The 21,864-nt window shown below is 33.2% G+C and overlaps 1 protein-coding gene across 4 annotated transcripts in view; it reads left to right on the forward strand.

The window, feature by feature from the left end:
* The window catches only part of ORC3 (origin recognition complex subunit 3), a 56,573-nt gene that overhangs the window by 8,755 nt on the left and 25,954 nt on the right, over positions 1-21,864 (forward strand). For 3 of the 4 annotated variants that reach the window (XM_063097036.1, XM_063097037.1, XM_063097039.1), the window contains exons 3-11: positions 1,603-1,700; positions 3,621-3,765; positions 6,153-6,257; positions 7,254-7,405; positions 8,652-8,785; positions 10,367-10,526; positions 11,853-11,966; positions 16,116-16,249; positions 16,700-16,763. In XM_063097036.1, the coding sequence (XP_062953106.1) occupies positions 1,603-1,700; positions 3,621-3,765; positions 6,153-6,257; positions 7,254-7,405; positions 8,652-8,785; positions 10,367-10,526; positions 11,853-11,966; positions 16,116-16,249; positions 16,700-16,763 (1,106 nt within the window). The remainder of the gene's footprint in view (positions 1-1,602; positions 1,701-3,620; positions 3,766-6,152; positions 6,258-7,253; positions 7,406-8,651; positions 8,786-10,366; positions 10,527-11,852; positions 11,967-16,115; positions 16,250-16,699; positions 16,764-21,864) is intronic. The other variant, XM_063097038.1, reaches the window with a different exon arrangement.

The raw sequence follows: 21,864 nt of genomic DNA on the forward strand, positions 1-21,864 counted from the left end.
AAAATGATTTTTTGTTCTATTTAAGGCTACATTGTTATTCTGTTTTGTCTGTAGTAATATTTTGTCTCCTTGCTTTCTTTTTTTTGTTGTTGTATTTTACCATTTTACCATATGACGATTTCAGTATATTCTGAGGCTTTTGAAAATATTAAAAATCAATAAAAAAATTAAAAATCAATATAAAAATTAAAAATCAATACTTGCTAAAAACTTTGAGTCAACTATGATTAAAAGGAAATTTCTTTAACATGAAAAAGAATTTCTACTCCAAACTACCACTACCAGTTAACATTAAAACTTGATGGTAGTATACTAGCAGCTGGAATTTAATACCATGAAAGCTCTACCTGTTGCAATAAAATATCTACCAGTAAACAAGAAATATGAAGTAGAAAACTATAAAGAATATAAAATATTTGTTTAAAGGAAGAGACCTGTGATGTTTTGGGGTGATAATTTTTTTTTAATGTATTAAAGATGTTATTTCTCCCCAAATCAATCTACAGATTTGGTTTTATCTACTCAAAATACTAGTGTAATTATTTTTGAGAAGTGACAAAATTACTATAAAATTAATTTGAAAGAATGGTCTAAATTTTTTTGAAAAAGAATGACAACATTTGGTGACAGTGGGAGGAAGACCTGGATCTATTCAATATTAAAACATAATACGTACAAAGTTGCAATAATTAAAACAGTTCAGGACTGGTATGGGAATAGATTTGGATTCAGTAGAACAAAAGAAAAAGTTCAAAAATACTTCAACATATATGTAAGTGTATAGACTATTAAGAGCATCTCAAATTTAGTGGGAGAAAGGATGGATTATTCAATATAGTACTTTTCAAACCTAAAGTCATAATCCATATGTGAGTTATGAAATCAATTTAGTGGGCTGTGATAATAGTTTTAAAAAACAGAAAACATTTGCTGTTATGAAATAAGGGTGAGTATTATTTTGTGTGACTTTTGTTTTTGTTTCTATTATATGTACATGTATTAGATTATGATGTAAAATGTATTCCTTAATGGGGATCATGGTTTAAAAAGTTTGAAAACCACTGCAATAAATGGTATTTTGACAAATGGCTGACCATTTGGAGAACACATTTTACAAGGACATGAAATAATACAGACAGGCTAAATGAAAGACTGGACTAAACTATGTAAGTGGAATGAATAAATAAGAATAGTAGTAAAAATTGTTTAATAGAGTAAAGTTCAAAGCAAATATATGAAGCAAAGTATACAAGGTCATAGATTAAGAGCAAATAAGGAAAACACATTAATATTAAGTGAATATACCTCAAACCAAAAACCATTAAATAATAACTTAGAAATTCAAAAGTAAATGATAGAAATGCAATCTAAAAATTAATGACATTTTTAATGTTAAAAATACCATCAATATGGTTAAAATATAAGATATACAAATAAAATTAAGTACAAAGGATATTGAATGTTACCTTCCCCAAATATATTTATTTTTGATGCATATAAAAAAATTCAGCTTCCATTTCTTACTGTGTGACTTTGCACACAGGGTTTTTAACTTTTACTATATGAAAAAAGAAACTGACTTATTTCTTTCTGTGTTTTTAGAGGACTATTTTGATAAAGGGAAAAATGAGTCTGAGGACAGTAAGCTTCGATTCAAAACTTATCAGTTGATATGGCAACAGATGAAATCTGAAACTGAGGTAAATCTTTTTTTTTTAAAATAACATTTCTCTAATACCGTAAATCTTATGTTTGTTGCTCCACATCTTCCTTTCCACGAATTTACAAGAGTACTGAGGAATTGTAGGGAATATTGGCCAAGCATAGTCTATATATCCTTAAAAAACCTCTCATATTCTAAGTAGTGAACATATGTTCAAATACTGGAACATACGTTTATGATAGCTACTAAGGCAAGGAACTTTCAAATGGTGGCACTCTTATTAAATTATCCATTCAGTTATACAAGTTACACAAGTACAAAATCAAGCTGTTTCTAAACTCCTTCACCCTCATCCTCATAGCCATTTACCGTGTTCTTTATATTCCAGCTCTGAAAAATTTCACCACTATAGCAAATTGAGAACTCTAGGGCCAACATCTTGAGCTGTGGACTTGTTTTGTTTGGCCAACAGAAAGTTACAGTTTTTGTGTCTTGGTGGCCTTTGGGAAGGTTATGCACTTTCCAGTTTATTACTGCTTCCCACCAGTCTGTATTACTTTACACCTAGTGGCTTTGCTCATTCATGTATTCCATGTTATCCTGAAGGTATCTCAATTTGTGGTTTTCAACTTTAGACCCTCTTCATTTCTTAACATGGGTTGTCATAATATACTACTAATGTAGAATAAATTGTGTCCCCCAAGTTGTAGATATTCAAAACGTGATCCCTACTGTGACTGTTAAGAGTGTGAGAAATCCTATTATGGTAATTGAAAGGTGAGGCCTTGAAGAGGTGATTAGATTGTAAGTACCATGCTGTAGTGAATGGATTAAAAATGGGGGTCATGGGATTGGTTCTGAGGGCTTTAAAAAGAGCATGTGAGAGTCTCTCTCCCTCTGCTCCTCCGTTTTCACAATGTGATACCCTGAGTCACTGAAATCACCACCAGAGAAGGCTTTCACCAGATGTGTTCCCTGGACTTTGGACTTCCCAATCTCCAAAGCTGTAAGCAATAAATTTCGTTTTCTTACAAAGTACCTAGTACCAAGTATTTCAATATAAGCAACAGGAACAGACTATATACTTCCTAACTGGCCTCCCTGATTCTGATGTCACATCCTTCAGTTCTGCCACTAGCCCTTATGGCACCATTGGCCAAATTGGAAAAGTGTCTCCTCCAGGCAAAATGCAAACTTATGTCAGGCTACCAGAGTTTTCCAATCCCTGTGTTAGTATGGTTTCCCTGATCCTCTCTATTCTGGCCTTCATTGTGCTGCCGGATTATCCCCTTCTTGACCCTGATTTAGTCATGTCTCTGCTTCACTAATTCCCTCATTGGCTTTCCCCACAGGATAAAATCTAAACCCTTTAACATCACATGCGTATTTTCTTGGTCTAGACCTTTGCTTATTTGTTCAGCCTTATCTCCTACTACTCCTCACATTTTTTATACTTAGCTATATCTTGTTACCCAGATGGTTGGTGCTTTTTTCCATCCTTGCCTTCCACACTCCTCATTCCTTCTAACTTTCCTTTACCTCCTCTCTCCTCTTCCATCACCTGCTGATGCCTTAGTTCAAATATATCACCTCCTCAGCTTAAATCAGATGGTCTACTCTTCGTTCCTATACTGTCATAGCACTCTACACAATGTATTTTAATTGTGCATGTTCTTGCCTCATTTCTTCAACTTTTTAAAGTAGACTGTTTTTCATCCATAAGGTGGTTATTAGTAAGTGTTTGTTGAATGAATTAGAGGGATTTTTAAAATGGGGGAATCCAAAGCACTAATGACTCGTGATTTAAGGAAAAAACTTTTTTATTTCATCTATCTTTTAATCATTTTACATGTAATCTTTGGAATTGAATCCACAATAATTTTCTTTCCAAAACCAGGAAAGACACATCAGATTACCACTAATAATAATAATTTATAGTTTTGTGTTTTCTTTGTAGCAACTACAAGAAGAATTAAATAAAAACCTGTTTGACAGTCTAATTGAATTTCTGCAAAAGTCTTATTCTGGGTTCCAGAAGAATTCGAGAAATTGGGGCTGTCAAATAAAACTCAGAGAAATTCCAACTGCTGCTCTTATTCTTGGTATGTGTATACGTATGTGTGTTTGTTCATGCTTACATGTATGTATTTTGGGTTTTTTAAATTGCGTCCTTTATTGTTGAGAATAGTGGGGAATAAACTGTTCTGATAAGCCCACTTGGTCTCTTTTATTTATAGAATTAGACCAATTTTAGTTTGCTTTGCATACTTTAAAAACCAATAAAAGTTCCTTATATTGATCATACATCTATAAATTAAAGGAAATTGATCCAGCTAGTGCTCTCCTCAATTTTTTGTCAGAACGGGAAATATATTTGTTTTACTCTTTCTTCCTTAGATATATTATGAGAGTATATGAGATTTGGATTTTTTAATAAAGAAACCACCAGTGTGTTTGTAGATTTGATTTTTATACTTTTTCTGTCTTCAGTGGAATTACTCTGTGACTTTAATTTTATTTCCCTGTGCTTAGTTTTCAGTGTTAGATTATTTCATTGTATTAATATTAATTGCCTAGAAAGGGATTTGGATGAATAGTATATAAATTGCTTTTGGATTGCTAGTTGTACATTTATTAGGTACTTAAAGGTCTATCATTAATGTCCCATCTTTACCAAACATTTGGATTCCAGGATAATGGAAAAAATTTCTTTGAAATATTAGCAAACTTCCGTTATTATTTTTGAACTAAGTTGAATTTATTTGAGTTCCAAACATGCTCTTTTTTTCACTTCCTGTTTGTTATTTGAGGGTTGCTCGTATTAGTGGGCTCTGATCTAAGAAATCAGTTCTCTTGTTTAATACTGCCCCTAATTCTATACATTACCCAAATCTTATTCTTTATTTTTAGGACAGTACTTCTCAAACTTTAATATACCTACAAATAACCTCCAGGGGATCTTATTAAAATGAAGATTTTCATTAATAAGTTTGGGTTGGGGCCTGAAATTTTGCATTTCTAACAGGCCCATATTGTTGACCCCAGGACCACACTAAGCAACAAGACTCAAAGCAATGATTTCTATAATGATATGGACCAGCTTTAAATAATGCAGACTGCCATCTAATTTTAAAACCCCTTCCTTTTATGGATGAGAAACTGAGGCCCAGCGATGTCCCACTTGTACTGTTAGAAGCTTTGTTTCTCTACTGCCAGGTAACAGCAGTTGGAAGTGGAGGGGAGGAAGCACAATCAGGATGAATGGTCTGATGGTTGTTGTGAGAGCACTGTTTAAGTCCCTGGCCTGCCTACTGCCAAAGGGAAAAAAGAAGCTAATGGAAGTTAACTTTTTCAAAATCATGGTCTGAGGAGAATACGTTTCTAGTTAAACACATTGCTGGTTATCTTATTTGCAATAGACAAGTCCATTGTTTAAGGAACTTAAGTAGCTTATAAAGTTATTCAGTGAAAGAGACAAGATAAGCCAGTGTTTTACTGAACTCCCAAATTTGTTCAGAGATGGATTTTTAAAATCACAGATCATAATGCATGCTAGAAATAATTTTGATACTATAAAAAATCTGTACTCAAAGAATGTTTAATTACAGTTGCACATTTTCTGTTTTCAAAAGGTTATATATCCATTTAAAAATAATTTGCTGATATTTTTACTTTTTGGCTCTTCTGAAAAAGAAAAGGTTGCTTATTGTTGGCATGAATGATTCTGAAACTTTTCTTTTTCTTCCAAGCAATAGAAGTTTTATAGTTGCAAGTCTCAAGCAGTTTGAAGGTATCTGCTGCTGATATCTGCCTAAACATCAAAGGACTTCCTAGAAATCACAGATTGTTATGTTAGGGAAGGTAACAGTTAACAGAATTTTTTCCAAAGTAGTAGGGAAATTTTCACTCGACTCTGATAACTGTGTGCAAAACACTAAAACTCTGATTTGTGGAAATGAAAACTAGGGGTTCAATAAATATCAAAAAGGCACATAATTTTAATTTCTTTTTAGGCTCTTACCTCAGAAATCAGATTAGTGTACACTTTACCTATTGTATCTAGTACTATGACTGTTAATAGTATTAGTGGTTGGATTCTCTTCAGATGTTAAGTCAGGGTCACAGTAAGGGAATCCATAGCCCCTTATTTTTGAATAATTATTTTAAAGATTTCTGTATGAATTTGACAAAGTAATGAAATTACTCCTAAGATATTTTTAAGGGTCAACTACACATTCCCCAATAATTTTTTTTTGAAAGGAGAATTATGCTAAATATCTTTCCTAACAAATAAATATAGTATGCACCTCACCTCTAGATGTCTGTTGTTAATGGATATCTCTTAATTTATGTAGTATGTTTTCTTGGTTTCTGTTATTAATTTTGTTTTTTAAGTGTTTTTACTTGGTAGTTGGCTTGATATATTAAAAACCTTCTGTTGTTAAATTATTATTAATAAAAATGATGATATTAATGTATTATCCCATAGGTGTGAATGTCACAGATCATGACTTAACATTCAGAAGCCTAACAGAAGCCCTTCAGAATAATGTCACACCATATGTAGTCTCATTGCAAGCTAAAGATTGTCCAGGTAAAATATAAATGCCATAATGATCTTGGTGAGATGTTACAGATCTCTTCTGTCCTTTTCTCTCTCTCTAGCTTTCTTTCTTCCTTTTTGTTTGTGGGAAGAGCACAGTGCTACATTTTTGACAAGGTGAGGTTGAGTGGCTCCCAAAGTAATCTTGACTATTGCAGGACTCTTTGCCACTTTCTGCTTCCTTTATTCTGGCCCCATTCCTGCCATATCAGCTTCACTGCCAGCAGTAGTTCAGGCATTTTGCAAGATGTGTTCTTTAACCTGGTGAACCTTGTAATAAATAGGAAGGTTTGGGGCAGGAAGCCAAAAATTGGGGAATGGGGAGATCTTATTTAGCCCAGCAGAGAGAGTAGGCTACATAGGCTTATATTTACAGCCATGTGTCATCTTATTGTCCCACTATGGGGGACTTATTGTCCCCCATAGTAAAAACAGTCCATTGGCAGAGATAATCTTGTCTGAAATCATCAAATCATAAAGAGTCTGAACACTAATATATTAAAATTTGTTTGGATTTGGACTGATACAAGAGTTTTATGTGTTATGTTACTTTTATATTCATAAACTGAATTGAAATTAAGTAAAAACCTAAAGACATTTTTTAAAATGACTATAAGAAAGATTTGTAATCAATAAAATAATTCATGTAAATAACACTTAATTTTTTTTTAGGGACTTTGAAAACCTTTGGTTATTATTCTGAAAATAATTCATAGTTTTCAAGTTTACACATTTGCTTAGGTAACACTTTTATTATTGATAATACACAAACTTTGGTCTAATCTTAACCTGAATATGAAATTTAAACACTATGGAGAGGGTACTAATGAGCATTAATAATTAATATATTAAATATTATTTTAGCTGTATTGATGGTAAATATAGAAAAAGAGATCCTACCCAAATAATGCAATATACTGATCAAGATGATTCAGGGGTTTTAATTTTGTTTTAAGAGGAGGTAAGCTTTCTTTTTATATTCTGCAGATATGAAACATTTTTTGCAAAAGTTGGTCTCACAGTTGATGGATTGCTATGTAGATGTACAATCCAAAGAGGAAGAAAGTGTTCAGGTCACCCAGAAAAAGACACATTATTCAATGGATTCACTTTCCAGTTGGTATATGACTGTTGCACAGGTAACTATAAACTGACAATTTTCTCCCAGGAAAGTAGCATATGATTGATGGGGATTGAAATTATATTAGACATAGTACTGTTTTCTAATAAGGATAAGTTTGTGCAGCACTAAGTGTTAATTTAATAGTAGCTATTTACTTTTTCTGTGGCTACTAGAATTTAGAAGTGTTCTTTTATTAGAGTGCAGCCTAATTCCTGGTAAGTGCTTAGGTTCTTACAAGGACATTTCATTTGTGGGTAAATGTGATCTACTGACAAAAACAGAGCATTAGGAGTTGGTTCTGTTGTGGATTCTATCTCTGTGACAATGGCTATAACTTTAATATATTATCTCTTAGGTTTCTTATTGTTTGTTTTTATGTAATAGAATCATGCTGCCAACCTAGTCCTATGAGGAATAATCTTGTTTTTCTTTTTTTAAAAATCGTTCTTGGGGAATCAGTGCTTTGTAAGTAAAGAATATTTGACAAATAGACAAACAAAAAGAAGTTCCATTTTACCATGACAGTCTATGGTGAAAGTCTAAGTGATTCATGGTTAATTGTACCATAAAACCACAGCCTTAGTTTATGATGCTGTGTAGCCAGGTACTATGGGGAAAAAATACTATGGTGATATTTTCCAAACACCATTTCTGCTGTAGTCATCATAGGTGAGTTTCGTTTTGTTCTATGTATGGACTAAAGTAGGTCTAATGCTTACCATAATACCTTAATTTGATACACAATTTTAGATTTACTAGAAATCAAATGCTACTTGCAATTTATGCGAGATATGTTTTAAAGGCTGAGATTACATCAGATGATATTTAGGGTCCTTTTCAAGCTTGAAATTTCGTAGTAACAGATCAGCAAGTAGTGCTATTCATTATTATTTTTAATTAAAAATACTACTTCTCACCTTAAAACAAAGCAAAATATTACTTTCAGTAAACAGAAAAATCAATTTTGCAGAATTTTTCTCTTCTTCCCTTGTTTTTCCTGTCATTTTCTCAGCAGAAAATATAAATATTTCATGTGAGTTATAGATTTTACTGAACCTTTTTCTTCTTGGTTATTATTCCCATGTCAGACACAGAAAGATTCTGCTATTAGCTGTTGCAATGAATTTCTATTTATTAGGGAGAAATAAAAGAAACAATGTTACTATGAAATGTAAAGGGAGATATATCAAAATGTGGCATTTTAGCATTGTTTGGGTGGTAAGGCTTACTTTTAACTCCTTCTTTCCTAAATGGCTTAAAAGAAGACAGACCCAAAAATGCCAAGGAAAAAGCGGACTACTTCTAGCAAATGGCAGTCTCCTCCTGTTGTGCTTATTTTAAAGGATATGGAAAGCTTCACCACAAAAGTACTCCAAGACTTTATAATTATCAGCAGGTATATGGTGTGTCACCTGGCTTTTGTGCAAAATTCTCTTTTTATTAAGAAAACATACTACTTTTAACTTAGAAAGCATAATCTTCATTTGATACCAACTAGATGGAAATCAAAGGGATTTCGAATTCTTTGTAATTGAATGTTCGAAGACCTCCCATCAGATTTTTCATTTGCTTTTTGACCCACAAATGAGAATCAAAGACAAAGTTAGCCAATTTTGAATTAAAATGGTAAGGCAGTATAAAATGTAGTTTATCTCATCAAGGTTGTCTTCTCTTACCTGCCCATTAAACTACTCCAGGTCGATATTTCTGTCAGGTATTATTTTCTGATACCTGTCCATCCTTAGGGGCCCTGAGTTTCAGATAGCTTTACTGAGCAAAAATGTTCTCTAAATAACATTATCTTATGTTTACATAATTTTTCTTGTGAGAAACTACTTTCGTGATCTTGTTGGATCTTCACGGCTATCTTGAGAAACTCAGAATTGAAGTAACTAACCCTATTTTAAAATCTAGTGATATGCATTTCCCATAGTATTTTTTTTTAGTATAGAATATATTTTGGCCTCTTTTATATGTCAACTTACCTTAATAGTTATGGCTACATTTGCCAAAAGCTATATTGTGTTATACTTTACTAACATGCTAAAAATTCCTATTTTGATAGTGTCTTTTTTTCTTCTATTGACTCTAAGAGTTCTAAATATTAAGACTTTTCTTAATGCTAACACTGAACTGCTTACAATGCTGAGAAAATACACAGTACAAGGTAGTGAACCTGTACTTTTTTGGAGCTACACTTGTGACTTCTTTAGCCATCAAAAAGTACAAAAGAGGAACTTTACAATAGTAAGAGAATTCAGGTGCTTTACTCCTATTATGATAGAACTGCATTCAGCTAGAATACTGAAAAGTAGTAACTAATAGGAGAGAGCGAGCAAAATCATAAACCATGATGCAAAGTGCTCTGACTTGCAGTAGCCCTCAAAGATAGTGCTATTTTGCTCTGTGGAAGTTGTTTATATTCATCGTGGTAATGCTAAGAATAAACCATGTTCAGTGTGTTTGAGTTAAGAATACAAGGAAGGGATGTAATGTGTGTTAAGAAAAGTTTTCTAATTCTTGGCTATTATGATTGGATAACATAGTGTCTGTTTGAAATGTCCATAGAGTAAGTGACCTTGAAAATGAATGAGCTTTATGTCTCTGAACTCTTAAAGCATAGGCTGGATGTCCAACTGTGAGAAAGACTGTAGGTAGGACTCAAACTTTGGATGAGAAGTTAAATGGAATGGTTTCTAACACATGAGATTAAATAACCTTAGGGGAAGGCACTTGATCTTTCTGGACCTATGTGTTCTTACTTATAAAATGAGAGGATCCATTAGTAGATTGACTCAGAGCTAGAATTTCAGGGAAATAACTATTTCTGTGTTACTTTAACAGAAAAAAATGAATGGCCTGGAAAATTTTAGTATGTCTTATAAAACAGGCATTAAAGTTTGTCAGTCTGGAAATATGATGTATTGAAATATATTTGCTAAAGAAATTATACTTTTGTATGTTTCTTTGAAAATAGTGAACATTTGCATGAATTTCCACTAATACTCATTTTTGGAATTGCCACATCTCCTATTATCATCCACCGGTTGCTTTCTCATGCCGTATCATCTCTATTGTGCATCGAACTGTTCCAATCTTTGCCTTGCAAGGAGCACCTGACTACAATGCTTGATAAGGTAAAAAGAAAAAATTTTACCAGTGAAATAGGATAAAAAGAAGACTGCCAACAATATATTGTAAATATAAATGTGAATGATTAATCACTGCATCTCAGAACATTGAGATACCTTCACATATTTTAATATTTTTATTTAATGATTTTTATCCTCATGATTTTTATAGTGTTTTATAGTTTTATAGTGATTTTATATAGTATTGCCTCTTAATATAAAATGTAGGTTTTATAAAAAGAATGATCATATCTATCTATATTTATCTATATATCTTTACTCAATGAAAAATTATGTTTTTAAAATAAATTTTTGCAGAATTTAGACTTCCTCTTAACATTAATAACAATATGTTTTGAGTCTTACATTTCATATAAAATGATTCGAAATTTTTAGTAGATGCTTTCCTAACTGACTGTCAGGCTACTCTTGAAGACAACAAAGAAATGTATGCTAAAATTTTCCAAGACCTTAGCTGATATACCTAAATATGTTTTAGAAACAGAAATAATGTTTTACCTACATAGAAAAATGATTCTTTAGTATTGACCTTCCACAAATTGTTCCTGGACTCAGCTCTTTTAAGATATGCTTTATGATGCTTTTGTAAGGTAAACTAATGACAACCTGCCCCTTCTTTATAACCACTTCCATACTTTTTTCCATAAAGATGATATCCATCTAACTTATTGACACTTTAGGAAAAATGTTTTCATCTACAGTATTTAAAATTGGTTGTTTGTAGCCAAATTCAGTTGGCCTCCTATAACTGTGTTTCTGTTTAAGAAGCCTAGTATGACTTTTTATTTTCAGATGTAAAACATCACTGTGAGCTTTTGAAAATTAGACAAATGATACAAATTCAGATATTCTGTACATTTAAAAGACATCTGTTTATTTTGTGTTTCTCATTCAATAATGTGTAATATGGTACTCTTTATTAATTTGCTTCAGTAGTGATATAAAAGAAATCTTAACTGGTAAAAAGAATTGCCAAAGCCTACAGCTTCTGCAATAGCTTCTAGTGGGAGATAAAGGTTTATACAGTTAACAGGTGGTCCTTTTAAAAAATTAGGAACTGGATGGAGGATGGTGGACATCTTCAGTTCTGAAGATGTAGTATGAATAGCTAGTTTTTGTTGTTGTTATTGTTGTATAAGTTAACTTAAAATTTTGGTTGATATATGACCTAAAAAAAACCAGCTACTGTTGCAGCTTTTATAGGTACTGTGTAATAGTATCATTCTTTGCTTTATTATTTGTACCTTATATTTATGAATAGTAAAGACTAACAAGGGGTGTATCCCACTCCCGTCCTTTAATCTCTTTCAGCTACTTCTTACAACTCAATTTCCCTTTAAAATAAGTGAAAAAGTGTTACAAGTTCTGACCAACATTTTTTTGTATCATGATTTCTCAATTCAAAACTTTATAAAAGGACTTCAGGTAAGAAGACATTAATGGGTTTGAAAATTCACAAGCTGATTCCAAATAATTTGTATGTTATTTCAGACTGTTTAGTGTGATAATTAAGGCATTTTAAATGGCAAAATCTAGAGTAAGTAAATTCACGCTATTTTATTCTAGGTTCTACCATTCCTTTGTTACCTTGCAGTAAAATGTGGGGAATATATCAGTTAGGATATTAATAAGGGAAAAAGACCGCTCCCTTTCCAGTGATTCTTCAACATTTTGGGAGTGGGGAGGAAGAGACTTTTTTTTGAGAATCTGATGAAAGCTTATTTATTGATTTTCTACCTATGAAATGCTGTAAATAAGGGGTTGGCAAACTTTTTATGTAAATGGACAGATATTAAACATTTCAGCTTTGCAGATTACATGTGATTACTGCCGCAGCTTCTTCTTCTGTAATAACCCTTTAAAGATGTAAAAAACGTTTTATAGCAAACCCTTGAACAATACACGTTTGCACTGCATGGGTCCACTTTGTGAGGATTTTTTTTCAATAAATACATTGCTAATAATAGCTACTTAACAGTAGGCTAGTAGTAATTAAGTATTTAACTACTACTAAAGTAACAACACACACACATCCCCCACACACCCCTGCCTCCCTCCCCGCCACAGTGCAATGCAACCCCTGAGAGAGATTTTCTACTGAGGGGCTTTGGGGGGAGTTTGACCAACCCTCATATGTTGTTCAAGGGTCAACTGTAGCTACTGGGTGATCAAAAATAAGGTGCGGGCTATAGTTTGATGTGCCCTGCACATACGTATGTGGGTTTGTATATGTATGTGTATATTCATTTATATTTATTCTTATATGGTGGGAATGCATTTTCACTAGGGTTTCATGAATTGCCAGAAACCAATTCACAAATTCAAGTTTATAACATCTGTTGTAACCTAAAAAAGAACTCCATTCTCTGGTTGTTTAAAAGTTAATATTATTTCCTTCTTTCGGCAACTGTCTAAATTATCTTAGGAAAGTATAGTCACTGTGAACACATGCCACATGTCAAGTTCATTAAAACTTATATACAGTCAGCCCTTAGTATTTGTGGGTCCCACATCCATGGGTTCTACCAACTGTGAATCAAAAAATACTAGAAAAAAAATTGCATCTGTACTGAACATCTATAAACTTGTTTTCTTGTCATTATTCCCTAAACAATACAGTATAACAACTACATAGCATTTACATTGTATTGGGTATAATAAATAATCTGGGGATGATTTAAAGTATACGAGAGTATGTGCATAGGTTATATGCAAAACTATGCTATTTCATATCAGGGACTTGAGCATCTGCAGATTTTGGTATCCACCGGAGGTCCTTGGCTGAATGCCCTTAGGATACCAAGAGACTGTATTAGGAAGTTTTGGTGCAAAAGTGCAATATGATACCTCATGTTTAATGACTTGAAGATTATAAATTATTTTTCACATGTACTCTTCCTCTACATAAAACACTTTAGTGGTTTTTTCCATGGCTCATGTCTTTTTTTCAACTTTGACTTTTTAAAGAGAGTATAAATTAAAGCAAGAAAACCTCAGCAATATGTGAAATTAAATGATATTGAGATATAATAACTCCCTTAGTTAGTCTATCATTCCTTTCATTTTATTCATTCATTTATTTTCTCAAATATTTATCCGGGGCCTACTATTAGCCAAGCACTATGCTGAGCCCTGGAGATACAGAGGAAAAGGAAATCTCTGCCTTTAAATTGCTCATTATCTAGTGAAGGAGGCAGATGAGTCAACCCACAGTTACAGTTCTTTATGAGTAGTCAATGCTATGAACGAAACACACCTTGGCATTCCATAGGGAAATAGAAGTATATCCTAAGAAGTAGGAGTTAGCCATTCAAAATTGGGAGACCATTGCATGTAAAGGCAACAGTAGAAGAAGGGAGATCTATTAGAAGGCTATTGCAGTAATCTAGACAAGATATGACATGGACCTAAACTAGGGTAGTGATAGTAGACCTAGAGAGGAGGACGAGATAGAATTGACAGAAACTGATGATGTATAAGATAAGAGCAAGGTGACATAAGCTCTAGCTTAGCACATGGAGGTTGGTACCATTTATTAAGCATACATGTTAATACAGAGCAAAAAGCAAGTTTGTTGTGAGAAAAGGATGTTTCTTTTTGTATATGGTTAATTTAGGGATGTGATAGATATAATTTGATGGTCAGGAAGAATATTTGGACTAGAAAGAGGTATTTAGGATTTATCATGAAAAGGTGCTAGTTAAAGTCATGTGATGAGGATGAAGTGTCACCTGAGGGAGTGAGGAAAGGCTAAGAGTAGAACCCTCAGGCAAGCTGACATGTAAGAGTGAGCAATAGAAAAGGAGACTAAAACAAGGAAAACCAGTAGAAATCAAAGTACCACTGAAATCAAGGGAAAAAAGTTTCAGGAAATATAAACTATAGTCTCAAATACCTTGAGAAAGTAAAGAAAAGGACATTAACCAAGTTACTTAATATCTCTTGGTCTCAGTTTTCTCATCTTTAAAATAAGGGGATCAGATTAGATGATTTTATAGGTTCCTGAGAATTTACTAAGCACCTCCTTTGTGCTAGGCACATTACTAGGTATTTACATTGTTTTATTAATTTGTATTATTATTCTCAGATTTGTATATGAAGAAATTGAGATTTAGGTTAAGTAGCTTGACCAAGGTCATACAGCTAATAAATGGCAGTATTTAGATCTTGTTTGCCCAGTTTTCCTAGTCATCAGAGGAAAATAATTACAAGTCCTAATTTCTGTAGGAAGTGCAACAGAGCATATAATCATTCTGTATATGTTTAAGCCCTCCCTCATTAGGTGGATACATTATACAACTTGTTGATTGACCTGGATATTGAAAACATACTTGAACACAATAGTCAAGTGATGTTAGGTTCTTATCCTATTTTTAGCTCTACTATAACTCATGTGACTCTCCTATTCCTCTTCCCCAGCAAGTTCCTTATCTTGTTTAGTTTTTACTTTTCTCATATTTAAAAAGTAGTGTTAACATTGGAATAAATATTATCACATTAATATTATTAGAAAAGATAAGGAAGAAACAAAATTATCTTAATATGTGCAAAAATAGTTTAGCACTTGGCATGAAGAGTTGCTTTCCATTTTATACTTGTTTCTAAATTAGACTCGCCCTTTGCCTTAAAGCATTAGAGAATGGACTGTTTTGGGGTATTTCTGCTAGCTTTGGGTATCTTGTCCTTACCTCTCTAGGCTCAGAAATTCATTATCAATTCACCGGAAGGATTAAGCTCCAGATTGCTAATTTATGCCAACTAAAAACTTTGAGATTGATGTATAACCTAGCATGTTAATTTATTAATCTGTTATGAATGCTATTTTCCAATGACCAGAAAGTGTTTTTTTCCACTATCTAACAAACCATCTTTCCAATTTCAAGGTATCTAAGAAAAACCAAACTGGTCATAAATGTTGCTTAGGATCAGAATAGTGAACATTAGGATAGTCTTGTGAGATATGAGTGTATTTTGCAAGTTATGTTAGAATCTAGAAATCATCCCCCCTACTACTATGAATACCACAACATTCAATTATTAGAATACTTACATCTACCAGATACTGTACCATGTTTACTTCCATGGAATAAAACTGAATTTGAAAAGATAAATTTTCATTATTCTTTTTTATCAGCAGGAACAGCTATTGCCATTGTAGTGTTTTTATTTATTATAACTGACCAGTTTTTAAACTGATTGTAGATTGGTATTTTCTTATGAGTGTTGGGGCATCTGTTAGACCTTACTAGGTCACACCCCAATCCTATCCATGCCGCATTTATAATTCTTGTGAGTTGCTTCTGCAGATAGCTAATCTATCCATGTATATTAGTTTCTTTTAGTTTGTATTTGAGATTACCATTTTCTGACCTTGTCCACAAAGCTGGAGCCTGAAAATATTGGAGGTATATAGCCATTTTTGTGTTTGTAGTGTTTTGTGACATTATTAAATATATTAGTACCATAAATACTTGCACTTTTGTTTAAAAAAAAACTTTAAAATTGAGCAGACGTAGAGCAAAAGATTTACTGCCAAAATATAGTAAATATACTTAATCTTCACATTTCTTTCAGCTTTCTCTATTAGAGCATTTCTATTCCCAACCCCTAAGTGTACTGTGCTGTAATCTCCCAGAAGCCAAGAGAAGAGTAAATTTTTTATCAGATAATCAATGTGAAAACATCCGACGTCTTCCATCTTTTAGGAGGTAAAATGAAAAGTACATATTTAACACATATTAGAATTAGAATTTGGGACAAAATAAGGAATCTTGGATGCATTTATTTTTGCTTAGAGCAAAAAGAGCCATTCTGTTTTTAATTGTGGGACTTCTTTGTTTGATTTGAAACTTTGGCATAATGAAAAATATTTTTATAAAGGGAGGTAATTAGCAAGTTCTCCAGAGTTGCATTTTAGAAATAACATTTCCTATTTCTGGGTTTTATGGCCTTTGGTTATGATTAGACCCATAGACTATGAAGTAAGCTGATTTAAGAAGTTAAAAATTACCATTAAACCATGGCTGTCACCTTGAATTTATTTTTGAGAAGAAATTTTGAATATGTGATCACCAATCTAAATAGTTTTTTTTCCTAAAGTGCTAATATGTGGAATGTTTAATTTTTTCTTTTTGCATACGGGATGGTAATAATTTTAGGTACGTGGAAAAGCAAGCTTCAGAAAAGCAGGTTGCACTATTGACCAATGAGAGATTTTTGAAGGTAGGAATGTGAATGTGTTTGTTTCAGTTTCATTCTCTTGTTTTTCCCTTCTTGAAAAAAAAACATGAACATAACACTTATTGAGTTAATGTTGATAAAACATATCTGTACATCTTAATATTTGCACAGTGAAGTACTGGGTCTTGATACTCAATTAGGAATGTGAGTATTAAAGATGGCACAAAACCTCAGTTGTAAAAGATAAGATTTTTTTAATAAAGAAAAAATATTAACTGGAACACTGGGTTTCTCCTGTAGTCTGTTTTGAAAACACTTTGAGATCTATAGAGATCTGCTATGTGGATCTCTTTCCACATAGCAGTTTTGGAAATCTGCAGCCAATCTCATTTTAATGATCTTTTAAAGGCTGTCCTGAATAAAAGCAGAAGCCAGGAAGCTTAGTCACCTACTGCTAAGTGAGTATTGATTTGATTTGAAGAAAGCATTATATATTGATAATATAATGCCAGGAAATAAGTAATGAGCTTTGAAAATTATGAGTTAGCCATATAACATAGGGAATATCAAAAGAAGGAGGGTTTTTTTTGTTTGTTTTTTTCCTTGGATAAATAATACTTGGACATGGTACATAATTCAAAAAGCAGAGAAAATAAACAGCGAAAAGACTTCCTGTCACCTCTATACTCCAAATACCAATTTCCCCTCCCTGGATATAGTAATTTTTACTTGTGTCTTACATATCATTCTAGAGATAGTCTCCATATATACATGTAATTACATATATTTTGGGGGTTGCCCCCTTCTTTCAGAAGGTAAGTATATTATACACAGTATTCTGTACCTTGTTTTGTTTTGCACTTAATCTTGGAAATCATTCTATATTAGTACTGAGGAATGGCATAGTATTCTATTGATTGAGTGTACCTTCATTTTATCAAAGTCCCTTACTAATAGACATTCAGAAACATGTAACATCACATTTATTTCATACTTCTCGTGCCTTTTTTTGTGTGTGTGTGTGTGTCTTTTTCGTGACCGGCACTCAGGCAGTGAGTGCATCGGCCATTCCCATATAGGATCCGAACCCGCAGCGGGAGCGTCACCGCGCTCCCAGCGCCGCACTCTCCCGAGTGCACCACGGGCTCGGCCCTCTCGTGCCTTTTTTAAGGAAAAGTTGTTAGAAAATTGTAATAAAGTTGAGATGAGATTAAAGGTAAGCCCCAGTGCTAAGTGTGAGTTTTGCTGATACGTACTATTTTCAAATTTTGAACAAAGAATGTTAGATCTTAGAGGGCATATGTTCTGTATAGTTCTAAATATTAATTTACCTCCATTGTAAATTCTCAAAAAATATTGAGAATGCCTTTTATTAAACATTATTTCTAATGCACAGTCCACGCTGAACCATAATATAAAATCACTTCTAGATTAGGCTCAATAATCATTTTAATAATCTCTGTAACCTTTTCAGAGCAGTATAGGAAGTCCTCATACCCCATTGCAGGTTATTTTGGTAGAGAGGAAATTTAAGAACCAGTGGGAAAGGATATGTGCATGTTTCCTGAGTTTTTTAAGATTAGCTAGATTAGCTCTCTGCTGAGTCAGTTAGTTGTCAGGTGCATTTCCTGCTATAACTTTCTTTCAGAGTGTATTTTCAGAAGCCAAGAATAGATTTTTTAGAGTACCTTTAACCATTGAGCTGACAAAGGGAGAGAATGTCTAGGCTAGTCTATTACACAAACAGCCTGACAGGTATCTCTGCTTTTCAGTGACTTTTTGTATATTTCCTATACAAAACATGGCTTAGGACCCGGGCAGGCTCTATGGCAGCAGTGTGCCTGGTTGTGGGAGGAGAGGTCAGCCCCCCAGCTCCATACCTCAGGACCCCAGGCAGGTCTTGTGGCGCATGTGTGCCTGGTTGCTATGATTTGTCTTACTTGTTCACTAAACAAATTAGTAATAATTTTTTTCTGACTAGTTAAATCATTTAGATTCCTCATTAAAAATTAATTTTAGTGCCAAATTAGGTTTGGCACTAAATTAAGTTTGATTGGAGATAGGTAAGTTATTATGTTAGACAACTATAGGTTTTAGCCAAAATAGCAGGATCAGAGACTGGGTTTTTTTTTTTTTCTTACCATGTTTTGACCCATAGTGTTTCTTTGGTAATCAAGCTTTCTATTTTTTTTTTTTTAAACTTGTGAAACCTTTAATTTGTGAAAATATATTTTATGAGAAATTGAGCTGTCAAAAGTACCTTATACAGAACTTTCAGATTCATCATGATTATAAAGATGCAATTTTTATAATTGTTTGTGCCTGAAATTTTGTTTCAAGTCAGATATTAAGCAGTGCTTTGAAGATGATTATGGTTTCACATTATATTTTCATAATTGTCATCATCATCTAATGATAAAAAACAGTAGACCTTGAAACACTCAGAAGGCTTTTAAGAAGTGAAATACTTTCTTCCTTTTATATCCATGAGTAAATGTTTTGGGGGGATGGGGGAATATTAACAGCTTTTCCCAATTAGGTAGTTTTCATGCATTTGTCTCATTGTGAGACAGCTGCCATGTAAGACAGATGTTTTTATCTCTGTACAAATGAGGAGAGTCACAAATTATTAAGTAACTTGCTTGTCTCAAGTGTCACAATTAGCTAATGGAAGATCTGGTATTAACACCCAAGCCTGATGTCAAAGCCCATACACTTTGTACCATACTTCATTGAGAATTTATACAAGCTGTTCTTAAGTTTCTTTATTAGTATTCAAGAAATCAGAAATGGGGTTTTCAAGTATTATGGCAAGTTAATAGGATAGTTTGTAAGAGGCTTAAGAAATTACTTGGTATGAGGCAGGTTCTGCCTTTGTTGTCAGGTAGCCATGTCAAGCTGCCCAGGTATTATGCAGCATATACTGCTCCTATAGTTAAAGAAAGAAAGAGAACAACCCCCTACTCCCCACCAAATATATGTAGTTATATCATTATATAATTATATGCACGCACGCACGCACACACACACACACATACACACACACAGAGTTTATTTTTAAAAGACTTTGGGAAAAAAAAAGAATCCCAACACTATAGCTAAGGTTAGGTCTGTTTTAATACTTTACTCTCTCTACATCATCTATATTACCAATAATGATTTGCAATTCATGTTGATCCTTTCTTATCAAGAGATTACATTATGTTCAGTATATTTAATGAATATCCATACACTTTATTTAAGAAAATCCATTTATATGTTTGTATTGAAATCTTTCTTAAAGCTGTTTGGCATGGTTTCAACCTTTAAAGGGTTAAACTTTGTGCTGTGTGGAAAACTTAGATTCAATCCCTTGAATGTGACAGTTGAAGTTTTATTATTCTGACTTGTTATTGTTTCATGTTTCTATTCCCAACTAGATTTTAAATCAATTGAGAGTGGGAAATAAATCTTGAATTTCTTAGAATTGTAATAAATTTCTTTTGGAAAGAACCTGATTCAGCACCCTCATTTTACAAATGAAGAGCTTCATGCAAGGCCAAGGAAGTGAAATACCTGAGCTTATAAAACAAGTTGACGGCATAGCAAGGAATTCTTTTCACTGTTTAGTATGCTTATCATGGTGATTCATGAATAAAAGGCACAAAATTAGTTCATAAGTTTGGTGGAGACTTGTCTTTTACCTTTGCCCCCACCTCTTCTTTCTGTTTCTTTTGTCAGACTTAAAGGGCAGAAGGAAGGGAGAAATCTATTAGAAAAAATAATAAATGGAAAAGAGAAGGAAATAGGAAAATAATTGCAGTCTATCAAATGAGCCACACATTAACCTAGTGTGTCAGGAATTGGTAATTTAAATCCTAAATAAGCCTCAGCTTGCCATGCAGGAATCTGGAGGAAGAGACAGACAGCTAGTGGGAAGGACTTCAGGTTGGAGTTTGTCTGCTGTATTTGAGGAAGAGCGAGGAGGCTGTTATGTATTTGCTGTTTTTCTCATAGCAGAGAAATATTTCTGTACCTGTGTCTACGTCAATCAATAAAGACCAAGAGGTCTTCATGTTCAAGAAAAACAGAGAGCATGTTTCATTGGGAAATAATGAATATCCGTAAACAAAGTATACTTCTGTTGAAAAGAGTCATCCTGAACACAATTCTGAAATAGAATGGTGATAACCATGACTAGTGTACACAACATGCCTGAAGAAAAATTTAATGAATGGCAAATAGGATTAATATTTCAATAGGCTTTGTTTTTTCATGTGCATAGTGTGATGCTGCTATAACGTATTAAGTGGGAAATCTTCCCATACATCATATTCTTTTACAGGTTGAAGTTTATGTAAAGTATAAAGTCCATAAAGTATATTAGGAATTGTTGTCCTGGATAAGTAAAGGCATTTGCAGATATATATTTCAGTGAGACAAAGAACTTAGAGGACAGGTTACATGACAGAGGTAATTATTTCTGATGTTTTTTGTTGCAAATGATAAGAACACAGAGATGAATAACAGTGGAATCTTTCTTATGTAGAGATTAGGTTCCAAAGTCAGCACATAAGGCAAAGATCTGGGATGGTCAAAATAAATAAGTCTTGAAAAATTCCTTAGGAAGCTACAACAGACCTTTTCTCATTTAGTCCAACATAGCCAGTTTTTTTTCCCTATGTGGAAACCAGACCTCCATTTCCTCAGTTGATAAAATGTTCTGCCATGTTGTATGAAAACAAACAACAACCTAAAACTTTTTAAACACTGGAACCCTACTCAGCACAGGAACATACCACTCAGTGAGAAGTATGAAGGGACTAAGATCACTTGGGAGAAAAACATGTTCGTATCCCTCATCTCACACTTACTCCAGAAGTTCCTTGACTGCAACATTGCCCTGTACTGTATAAAGTAGCTGTTTTCTCTCTTCATTCAAGTGAATTCAGTGAAGATACTCAGTTCCACTGCATCACCTAGTTATTTGTTGATACAGTTACAACACAAAGCAAAAGAATATATCTATCGGTAGTGTGAGCATGAAGTATGATTATTTTTCAGTAATAGGTTCTTTTTTCTCCAGAATGTTCCCCGTTTAAAAACTATTTAAGCACACAGCAAGGCAAACAATTAATGGCTTTATGCAATCCCTATATTATAG

This window comes from Cynocephalus volans, chromosome 5 (assembly GCF_027409185.1).
Source record: "Cynocephalus volans isolate mCynVol1 chromosome 5, mCynVol1.pri, whole genome shotgun sequence".
In the NCBI taxonomy this organism is placed as follows: Eukaryota; Metazoa; Chordata; class Mammalia; order Dermoptera; family Cynocephalidae; genus Cynocephalus; species Cynocephalus volans.